Below are 12,219 nucleotides of genomic sequence, written 5' to 3'. Positions count from 1 at the left end.
AAGAACATTCAGTGCTTAAACCTTCTGGAATTCTGAAACGCTGAGATTGTAGTTAAATTATTTAAATTGTTTGATTACACTCTACAGCACAGTTTTCTTAAGCCCTATGTTCAATACATGTTTCTTTAAATGATTGTAAACAATTAGAATGGTTAAAAAAGTATTAAAGAACAGTCCAATAAGCTGTGGGAGTCACTATCAAGCACCATTTGAAGGTGGGACGTCCTTTTCTGACACATGGTCACAGAAGCACATGGTGTGTGAAGAAAGCAAGAAGATTATTTGCTTTAGTAATCTTATTTAAAATTACAAGAACTGTACATAAAAAGATATGTGTGTGTGTGTGTGTGTGTATGAAGGTGTAGAGAAGCCTTTTGGCAGATTTTATGAAGTTTTTATTTTATTTTGCATGTTCAGAAATTCTGTTTTTCAAAGATGTCTTGGACAATAGCTCACACTGGCAAATAATATGTGACAAAAAGGGAAGATAAAGGGTTCCAGGGTGCACAGGAACACCCAAAGAGATGTGCAAAAAGTGTTATGTACACCTCTGTTTCACAGCAGAGAAGAACTGCTTTTTGGAGTTTCACACGGAGTGAAATCTCATTACATGAAGTACATGATGACATGACACACTACATGATACAAACCTATGTCTGTATCAAATCTAATATATCAATGTGTTTCAAGTGTTTTTCCCTTTTTAAAAAGATTTGTGATTTTTGTGGGAAACCACTGATATAAATACACATGGATGTATTAAATGCACATGCAGGCTATATTAAATGATTAAATGATTTATAGAACTATGTTATGTCATCATACCTTAAAGGGGACCTATTATGCAAAATTCACTTTTACATGGTGTTTGAAGTACATAAATGTATGTTGGCAGTGGGTGTACACAACAACATTATAATGGCACAAATCCGCCCACTCTTCTTTTTTAATCCCCATACATTATAAGCAGTGTCTAGCTTAGGCCCCACCCACGACTGCTGACCGACTCTGCCCTATTAGCATAGACCCCGCCCCAAGTGAGCTGTACACTATAGGCCATGTTTATCTCCTCACCTGAGCATTTAACAGCATTTAAGTTAGAAATGTATTAAAGGGGTGGTTAATTATGATTTCACTTTTCTAACTTTAGTTAGTGTGTAATGTTGCTGTTTGAGCATAAACAACATCTGAAAAGTTACAACGCTCAAAGTTCAAAGCAAAGGAAGATATTTGCTTATAAAGAAATTTTTTAAGAACTACAACAAACAGCTGGTAGGGACTACACGACATTCCTCTCGGGTTAGTGACATAACTAACCCTAAAATTTACATAAACCCCGCCCCCGGGAACATGCAGTCCATGTTGAGAAGAGGAAGAGTTGTTGTAGTAGAGCACATTTGTGAGTCTGCTCAAGCCGTCGCATCTGTCTTTTCACATGCAATACAGTACGTAATACAAATGCAATAGCATATAGGCATCTTACAGCAGTTCCCACACAAGCGATTTTATGGATTATCATGAAAGAATATGCTAATCAATGACTTGAAGATATTAACTACACATCAGAAACATAAATTCATCAACTAACATTCAGAAACGTCCTGTTGCATTCTACATGTTGTCACTTCTACTTGAGCCTCTCCATCATTGTCCGACTCCAGTTTAAACATAAAAGGCAGAACAGTTTCTGACATTTTAGTGCTTATCTACATGTGATTTCTTTACTTGCTGTTTACGTTCACAGACATAACCAACTGTGTTTATGTGAACTTTGTTTGACATAATCCTTGTGTGTATTTGACACTTTAAGTGCAATAAGACATGAAAAAGAATGTAATACTCACGCCGTCTGACATCCAGCTTTCTGTGCGAATGCTTCGGATGTGTGCGCTCAGGAAACCATGTATCAGAAATTTTGACTGATATGGCTTTATGCAGATAATAAACTTTAATGATAATAAACTTTCATGATGTAGAACTGCAGTCACGTGAGCGTGACCACATTAGAGATGATAATCAAAACCAGATAGATGTTTTAGTTTTTGGCAGAGTATCCGAGGCATGAGCTGTAGGCTCCACCCTCTTCTGGAAAGTGGGTTGGGGAGCAGCAGCTCATTTGCATTTAAAGATACATGCAAGAAAACAGCGTGTTTTTCCTTCCACTCAAAAATGTTTGCAACGTATAATAAATTATATGTTAGTTCTCTTTCAAAAGACAGAAGTGTCAAGTTGTTACGGAATCCTGTCATCTTTGTCTATGTTTCTTGAATGTGAGATAACGGTTTCAAGCCATTTTTGTAATGGCTGAGTCAGTCGTCTGCTCTCGCGGTACTTTGATGCCATATGTCACAGTGATGTAGCATTGGAGCTGTCTCAAGTCGGACAGAATTTCTAACCAGCATGCACTGCTTCAAGTCAGCTGCCGGTCGGTCTGCGCAGTCGAACAAGCCTATTATTAGCCTACTACTTACTGAAGACATAAATTAGCATATTCTTATTAATATTAGGATAAAGTTCTAATGCATGACAAAATAAATCACATGTAAAATAATTATTGAAGAATTGTTAAACGTTAGAAAATTTTATTATTTATAAAATATAGGCCTATTTGGTGGGCCTAGGCACATATTGTGAATTAATTTAATAAACTTAGTTACCTAGCTTTCCTGGTAGCCTTTAGTAAATTCACTTGTCTAAAATGATACATAAAACATATCATTCGATCCATATTTACTCTCTTCACTGACACGGATGTAAATGTATTCATCAAAGCTCAGCTTTTGGAAGGGAAGAGTAGGGCCAGATATGGAGACTGAGAGAAAAAGAACCCAGCGGGCACCTTGATGTCAATTTGACATCAAATTGATGTCAAAATTACGTCAAGAAATTGGTCAAAAATGAAAATCAAATTGACGTCAAAGTGTTGATGTCAATTTGACGTCAAGAGTTTGACCTCTGCTGATGTCATTTTGCCAAACAAAAAGGTGAAACGCATGGCTGTACACTTATTACCAGCTTCACATAAAACTAACCAGATTTACTTTATTTAATTTCCGGTTTAAATAAATATAATATTTAAATAGTTTAAAATATATTAAACATATTTTGATGACACCATGATGGTGGTTAGCGTTTGCTTTAGTTGTTCTCTTGACCCTTGACTCTTTAATATAAAATTTTCTCTGGCTGCTATAACTGTGTGTTTATAAAGCACAATTGTTGTAGCTAAAAAAGCCATGAGAAACTGAGATCAGGAGATGTTGGCTGTTTATTGATGATATCATCATGTAAATGCCTGAATCCCTGATCATGTTCAGTGTCTAATGCTTTGATTATATGGGATTTGTGGTTTAAAAGCGGTTTTATTCATGACAGAAGTAATTTGATTCTACAGCATGTCTAGCAGTGTTGTTTATCAAATAATGTACTTGGTTTTTAATAACTATTTAGTGCACAAAACCCTGTCATCTATGGCATTAATTAGACGCACACAGACATCAAGAAACAGCGTATGAATCTCAACAATGGTGACAATCAAACAAAATATCCAGATAATCAGATCAACTCCAGCTGCATAATTTATTAAAGCTGCAATGCATGCTGGGAGATATGGGTGAGTTTTGATTGGTGGTACCCAGCATGCACTGCAGCTGAAGCATTTCATTGATTGTCACCATTGTTGAGAGTCATACACTGATTCTTGATAGCTAAGTAATAATGTTAAGTTTAATGCATTAAATGTTTTTAAAATACTTTATTAATTAAAAAAAACATTATTCTTATGCTGTTAGATTAAATGGCTTATATTATAATACAACATTAAAATCACAAGTCCTATAAAACCAAAGATTAGACACTGAATAAGATCAGCAATTCAGGCAATAACATGATGATATTGTCATCATCTTCAATAAACCGCCAACATCTCCTGATCTCATGGCTTTTTTAACTACAACAATTGTGCTTTATAAACACACAGTTATAGCAGCCAGAGAAAATTTTATATTAAAAAGTCAAGGGTCAAGAGCACAACTAAAGCAAACGCTAACCACCATCATGGTGTCATCAAAATATGTTTAATATATTTTAAACTATTTAAATATTATATTTATTTAAACCGGAAATTAAATAAAGTAAATCTGGTTAGTTTTAAGTGAAGCTGGTGATAAGTGTACGGCCATGCGTTTCACCTTTTTGTTTGGCAAAATGACATCAGCAGAGGTCAAATCTTGACGTCAAATTGACATCAACACTTTGACGTCAATTTGATTTTCATTTTTGACCAATTTCTTGACGTAATTTTGACATCAATTTGATGTCAAATTGACATCAAATGCCCACTGGGAAAGAGAGAAGGTGATGGAGATGGAGATGGAGATGAGAGAGGAAGAGCAGGTATTGACTATGATGCTATATCCTTCTGTTTTTTTGTCCTTCAAACGTCTTAAAATGTAGGCTACATATAGATCAGGGAAATAAAAAAATTCTCCGGGAGTGTGTTGCCCCCGAACCCTGCTAGCAAACTCAATTTTGGGACCTAGGCTATTTATAAAACCTTGCGTACGGCTTTGGAGACAAATGATTCGAGTCACTGAGGCGAGTCAAAATCCTTACCTCTGAAATGACTCTTTAAAGGGTTAATTCGTTGGCCCGCTCACATGACAGCATCACGTGACATTGATCCCGTGACGTCTTGTAGCAATTTGACAGCAAAAGGCAGCAGGTACGTGAAGTCAGATATATTTCTAATATTTCTTCTAGAAATATTGCTTATCGGCTCTACAATTGATTGCTTGATAACTGTGTAGCAACGTCTTATTGAACATTGACGCAAGGCGCTAACGTTACCTTTCCAGCCCGCTGTTTTCTTGCATTAGCAGTTGTCAGTGGCTTAGTCCATTCAGTAGTAGTTTTGTTTTGAAGACATGTAACGTTAACAAATATGATCATATTATTTCGAAATGACGTGCCCAGACCTCCTACAAATTTAGTTAATCTCATTTACATTATAACTAAAGTTGTAATTCGCCTTTTTACCCGTTCAACTTAACGTTAGCTAGCTGTTACACGACCCCTACTACGATGCTAATTCAGTTTTAAATAGTGTGTGTGAACAACACACAGTCCCTTTTGAGCAGTAATCTCATGTAATATTTATTCAACATATTTTTACCGTGTTATCTATGTTTCTACCCTCCTTTCGAGCGGAGCTATCTGGAACGAGTACAGATGCTGCAGTATTTTTCATGGTGGCCTTTCCAGGGCTAGCATATCACGATTTGATATTGTTTTCAGTTTTTAGGTCCTAATATCTAAGAGCTCAAGATGGATATCCGAGGGGCAGTGGATGCTGCCGTTCCTACCAACATCATTGCAGCCAAGGCCGCAGAGGTCCGAGCAAACAAGGTCAACTGGCAGTCCTACCTGCAGTGAGTAACGTTACATGAACATCACTTCTGCTTCTATATTTCTCTCCTAGACAATTAATTCTGAAATCTGAAAGATTTTTTTGTCCTCATAGAATACTGCCACAAGAGACTGAGCTGTTGTAAAAGTATTATGATGCTTAAAGTCACCATTATACAAACCAAATTTGACAGTTCTTGTTTGTTTGTTTTTTGAGTATTTATTATAAATGATTAAAACCGTGCACATCATTACTTTTTATAACATTCATGTGCCCTTGCCTTCTTTAATCAAAATAACTTCTCCCTCCCACTTGCAATGACATCTCTTCTCTTCTCTGATATGTTTACTGGCACGAGGGTGGGACAACCTGTCACTCACATTAGATCACAGCAATAGCAAACCACTACGATCCAATTAATTCCCGATGGACAAAATCAACTTCCACCCTACATTTTTTCTTGTTCTAGAGTCCGTTTTACTTGAATATATGTCGTAATAGGGAAGAAAATACTTTTGCAACTTCCGTTTCATGCCGACTTTAAACCTTCTTTATGGAGTCCCCAGTAAAGTAAAAACAGACTTGTTTCATTCATGAATGATTGTTTTAACAAATCTAAACTTTTGAATCCTATGATACTTAATATGCTCACTAGTTCACTAGTTTTTATATCTATATATGTGTATCTTCAGAACTTGGATCACATCTTGGTTTCATTGGTCTTCAATACAAATAAAATGGGCTTTGCATGTTTGCTAAAATTGTCTTTAGTGTAATACTTCTCTAAAACAGGAACAAGGTCTAGATCCTTTAAGGAAACTGTGACTGTGTCATTGTCATTGTCATGTGACAGTTAATCAAGGTTGTGTGTGTGTATTCTCACACACATCTGAGAAATATATTCTCAGAAGACGAAGCACTTCTGCTTGGTTGGAGTGATTTGCTCGCAGCACCTGAGATGTGGTGAGGAGCAGAGAGTTCGCTCAGAGTTGGAGTAATTCACTCTGCAGAAGTAGCAGTGCTTCGCCTTCTGAGAATATAGTTCCCAGTATGTATACGGTTAGAAGATGGGTGTGTCTCATGTGACCTTGTTATTTGTACACGCTGTGACTATACAAATCACAACATGTAAATAGGAAAATGTTGGCGTTATTTTGTCACTTATTGGGAGCAGTATTCTAGCTGGAGCCTTTTACCTCCAGTCTTTGTGCTAAGCTAGGCTAGCAGTGGGTGCGTCAGACAGAGTTACAGCACGCACAGGGATGGAAAAGGGTATGTATGGACTTGTCCAACTCTGGGGGATATGGTGAATAAGCTAAAGTCCCAAAAAGTCGGCGTGTTCCTTTTAATTGTAATAATATTTCACAATATTACTGTTTTACTGTATTTTTTATCAAACAAATGCAGCCTTGCTGAGCATAAAAGACTTCATTCAAAAAAGTTTTTTTTTAAGTCCCTGTAAAGTCAAAATTAAGTATGTTTTCTGAGTTTGTCACACCACAGAAAAAGGTGTTATTAGCCACCCAGCCAAATTTGAATGATAAAAAAAGCCGGCAAGTACATAAAATAAGCTATCAAAATCTTGAAAAAATGAGCAGTAGTCTCTGCTCTCAAACGCTGGGGGCGTGTCCGCTGGCTGCGCTGAAACCACGCCCACTCGCGGGAAAGCTGCCGTCGCCACACTCAACTGTCACCGCTACAGCCGGAATGGATGCTCCTAGGTTTTACAAATACATACATGTTCGAACCTGGACTACCTACTATAATTATAACATAAGCACACAAGGCAACTTACACTCATTGGTGGGCACGCACTGCCGACGATGGCACCAGTTGTCGGCGCGACGGGAGGATGAAGGCCGAGGCGGGAGATAATCGGTTCGGCCCCATTCACCAGTAACAGCGGATTATCAGTGAATCCCAGTCGTCTCCGACGAAAGTTTATAAAACTATCCTGTGTAAAATTATCACTACAGAGGCGGATTTTGGCGGTGATCCTAAGCTCTCCATCAAGGTGGCTCTTCACAAAATTAATCCACCTCTTCTTGATGTGATCGTTTTTCGGAAATTTAAATAAGGACACCGATCTGTTTTGTACGTGATTGCATCCAGGTAGTACGCATTTCCGTGACAAAGGCATAGCTAGCTAGCAAACTGTAGGCTGTAGTAACTAATAGTACTGACAGTAACTCGCGATCGGCAAACTGATGTGAATGAATGTGCTATATTGTTAGGGGAGGGGCAGCGTCAGGGGCTCCGATGCGTCATCAAGTAGGGGTGTGTCCAGGAGCTCAGGGGCTCCAGTGCGTCATCGAGCCCCCGTTTTAGCCCCGCCCAAAAAATCCGGAACACAGCAATGGTGAAAAACTGTTAAACGGTCTAACTCCACAATTCAGTACTTCACAGTTCACAGTCTTTGTAATATGTTTTAGCAATACATTTCTAACATTTCTAATGTGTTTAGACTTTTTTTTAGAATTGCCTTTACAGGGACTTTAACAAACTCTTACTGACCCTAAACACTTGAATGGTAGTGTTATATTTTTGTGTTGTATTATGGTTGTTATTTTATTCTGCTATAAACCAGCCAACTGAATAGTTACAGAAATGTGAGGACATTCAAAATTCAGTTAATGAAGTATAATTAAATATGATAAATGAAGTATGTGTCACAGCTAGGTAGCAGCAAAAAGCAGGATATAGTGGTAGGAAACGAGAAACCGGTGGATCAAAATAATCTAACTATGAAAAACCATGGAAACTAATGCAAACGAAGGAAATGGAAAGGGAAAACAGGAGACAATGAAAAACCAACTACAAGTCCACTCAAACTCAGACATCCCCCCCCCAAAAAAGGCGCGAACATGCACCTTAAACATGCCACAGAATAGCACGGGATGGGGCTTTGGAGGAAGATGATGTACTGGTAAAAGGGAACATCCAGGAGGAGGGAGGAGCCAGGGAGGAGATGACGGCAGGAGACAGGTGCTGCCTTCAAAGATCTAACAGATGAAGGTATCTCAGGAGACAGGAAGTGAAACAAACATTGCATTTGGACATGCCTTGATGCCTTCCGACCTTGGAATGCATCCTCCGAAGGCAGCATTTATCAGTTTTTGGACGCAGCCACTAGGATACACCCTCAACAGAGCCACTAGGATACAGGCCCACGGCAGAACTGAAAGAGGGAGGAGCCAGGGTGTAGCCAGGAGCCCCACCAATTGAGGTGAAACCGAGCATGATGATGACCCATGCAGAGTCGAGGAGAAGAAGACCCAGGGCAACACAATGAACTGGAGGTCCAAGGCGAAACCGCAGGCTCGCAGGGCCGAGGTGGAGACACGGGGCTCAGCAGACCGAGGTAGGTAGCGAGGACAATGATGGAGCCGGAAGGAAAGAAGAGCCCGGTGGAGGGACAAGGTGCATGGCCCAACCAGGCTGATGACTGACCAAGGCGGAGCTGGAGGGACGAGGCAGCCCGGCGAAGCCTGAGGGATGACGGACCATGGTGGAGCCGAGGGAGCATGGAGCTGATGGGTTGACAGAATGAGGTGGAATCCTGGGTCCAGAGATGGAGCTAGGGGATCAACACACCAGTGCGAAGCAGGGGATCTGAAACCCCAAGGCATATCCGAGCTGCTAGGTGGAGCCAGCGAAGAAGGAGCTGAAGGGCTGAAGGGAGCCAGCAGAGACAGAGCCAAAGAACGGAATGGTATAGGCAGAGGAAGAGGGAGTGGGAGGCTGGGTCGGAACATTGGCAACGAAACAGACTTGGTGCTGGGCAACGTGCCTTGGGTAGACTGCGGCGCTGGCGGTAATAATAATAATGGCGAAGGGGGATCCACACTGAAAAAGCACCCAATCCACAAACTCTTTAAATGTCCCTCGAAGACCGTCCTCGGGTAGGTGTGACTTTGAAAAACACACACAGGCTGTTGTCGTCGTAATGGACGAGATGGACCAGATCTAAAAAGTCCTGTGTGTGTTCCTCAAGGGAAGGATCCCCCTGTGAGAGTCAGTTCCGATCTTCTGTCACAGCAAGGATGCAGCAAAGAAAAAAATAGAAGGACCTAATCGCAGCAGTTGTTTTATTAAACACAAACTCAAAATATCAAAAACTCAGAAGTTCCAGAATAATTACACAAATCAAAAGAACAACCACTAAACACTGACGAGATTGGATCAAAGGAATAACTTAAATCAAGCTCTCTATATACAAACGTTAACAAAGAGAGAAAACGAGAAATAGGCAAATCAAATTAATCTAACAATGAAAAACCATACCAACTACCAAGTTCACTCAAACTCAGACATAACATGATATTATGATAATATGTCTATAGAAAGGCAATTGCACAAGTATACTTGGTTGTTTGAATTTTTTACAGTTCAGAGAGTTTCATGGTTTTCTTATATTATTGCTTCATGTAGTTTTTGAAGGAACAAGGCAGAGCTCAACAAAATGTGTTTTAGCAACATAGAGGAAACAGTTACAGTTCTTATATTGGATCTTATTAGAAGAGAATATTTTTAATTTGTAATAGCCAGAAATTGTACTAAAATATATTAAATACATAATGACATGTACATGATCAATAGGACAAGTGACAGTTTTATCAATGAGCACCGACCATCAGCCCACCCTTATTATTAAGTCCTACAAACTCTCCACAAATGAGAGAAACATGGTGTACTTTTGTGGGCTCTTGAGAATGAATATAGTGTTTTAATCTGTCTATTGGATAGGTTAAAACAATGTAAAAAGCAGGTGAGAGCGAAATATGCTGAACGATTGTGAATAATTGATGCATTTTGTTAGATTGCCTTTTGTTGAGCTTACCTCCTTTTAGTCATTGGTGAGTTTCATGCTTTTCAGGGGCCAAATGATCTCAGCCGAGGACTGTGAGTTTATCAAGAAGTTTGAGGTTGCCATGTCTGAAGACAAGCAAGCAATTCTGACAAAAGAAGGACATCAGGTTCATATCTCATTTTTCCTGGATTTTATTTTGCCCATCACACCTGTTTAGCTTGAAAGAAGAAATGTACCACATTCATTTTGCATAATAGAACGACAGAGCTTTAGATCATTGCTTGTATTTTTATTTTTGGTTAGTTTTGAGAACACAGACCTTAGACACCATTTTTAAATAAATTAAAGCTTTGTGAAAATGACTAGACTCACATAGGCTCACATGTTGTTGTATTTCTATGCAATTCTATAGATGTAACTTTTTCTTCTAACATATTTTCTTGTAGTGTGCAAAGACCTTCCTCAACCTTATGGCTCATATTTCTAAGGAGCAAACAGTTCAGTACATCCTGACCCTGATTGATGACACGTTGCAGGTAAAAACATGCACCATTTCAGAGATGTAAAAAGTTCAAATCTAATGTCTGTTTTCTCATAGCCCGTCAGACTTAAAGTCCCCCTGTGGTGAAAATCAAGGTTTTTTTAATGTTGTTTATACAGTGAGGAAAATAAGTATTTGAACACCCTGCTATTTTGCAAGGTCTCCCACTTAGAAATCATGGAGGGGTCTGAAATTGTCATCGTAGGTGCATGTCCACTGTGAGAGACATAATAAAAAAAAAAAAAATCCAGAAATCACAATGTATGATTTTTTAACTATTTATTTGTATGATACAGCTGCAAATAAGTATTTGAACACCTGAGAAAATCAATGTTAATATTTGGTACAGTAGCCTTTGTTTGCAATTACAGAGGTCAAACGTTTCCTGTAGTTTTTCACCAGGTTTGCACACACTGCAGGAGGGATTTTGGCCCACTCCTCCACACAGATCTTCTCTAGATCAGTCAAGTTTCTGGGCTGTCGCTGAGAAACACGGAGTTTGAGCTCCCTCCAAAGATTCTCTATTGGGTTTAGGTCTGGAGACTGGCTAGGCCACGCCAGAACCTTGATATGCTTCTTACAGAGCCACTCCTTGGTTATCCTGGCTGTGTGCTTCGGGTCATTGTCATGTTGGAAGACCCAGCCTCGACCCATCTTCAATGCTCTAACTGAGGGAAGGAGGTTGTTCCCCAAAATCTCGCAATACATGGCCCCAGTCATCCTCTCCTTAATACAGTGCAGTCGCCCTGTCCCATGTGCAGAAAAACACCCCCAAAGCATGATGCTACCACCCCCATGCTTCACAGTAGGGATGGTGTTCTTGGGATGGTACTCATCATTCTTCTTCCTTCAAACACGTTTAGTGGAATTATGACCAAAAAGTTCTATTTTGGTCTCATCTGACCACATGACTTTCTCCCATGACTCCTCTGGATCATCCAAATGGTCATTGGCAAACTTAAGACGGGCCTTGACATGTGCTGGTTTAAGCAGGGGAACCTTCCGTGCCATGCATGATTTCAAACCATGACGTCTTAGTGTATTACCAACAGTAACCTTGGAAACGGTGGTCCCAGCTCTTTTCAGGTCATTGACCAGCTCCTCCCGTGTAGTTCTGGGCTGATTTCTCACCTTTCTTAGGATCATTGAGACCCCACGAGGTGAGATCTTGCATGGAGCCCCAGTCCGACGGAGATTGACAGTCATGTTTAGCTTCTTCCATTTTCTAATGATTGCTCCAACAGTGGACCTTTTTTCACCAAGCTGCTTGGCAATTTCCCCGTAGCTCTTTCCAGCCTCGTGGAGGTGTACAATTTTGTCTCTAGTGTCTTTGGACAGCTCTTTGGTCTTGGCCATGTTAGTAGTTGGATTCTTACTGATTGTATGGGGTGGACAGGTGACTTTATGCAGCTAACGACCTCAAACAGGTGCATCTAATTTAGGATAATAAATGGAGTGGAG

The 12,219-nt window shown here is 39.6% G+C and overlaps 1 protein-coding gene across 2 annotated transcripts in view; it reads left to right on the top strand.

The window, feature by feature from the left end:
- Positions 1-4,653: 4,653 nt before the first annotated feature.
- The window catches only part of atp6v1h (ATPase H+ transporting V1 subunit H), a 48,362-nt gene continuing 40,796 nt past the window's right edge, over positions 4,654-12,219 (top strand). For both annotated transcript variants that reach the window (XM_084412183.1, XM_084412182.1), the window contains exons 1-4: positions 4,654-4,723; positions 5,296-5,429; positions 10,284-10,383; positions 10,664-10,753. In XM_084412183.1, the coding sequence (XP_084268309.1) occupies positions 5,326-5,429; positions 10,284-10,383; positions 10,664-10,753 (294 nt within the window). In that variant the 5' untranslated portion in view covers positions 4,654-4,723; positions 5,296-5,325. The remainder of the gene's footprint in view (positions 4,724-5,295; positions 5,430-10,283; positions 10,384-10,663; positions 10,754-12,219) is intronic.

This window comes from Rutilus rutilus (assembly GCF_951802725.1).
Source record: "Rutilus rutilus genome assembly, chromosome: 6".
Taxonomy (NCBI): Eukaryota; Metazoa; Chordata; class Actinopteri; order Cypriniformes; family Leuciscidae; genus Rutilus; species Rutilus rutilus.
The sequence above is the reverse complement of the archived record's forward strand: the minus strand, read 5'-3'. Positions and strand labels throughout refer to the sequence as shown.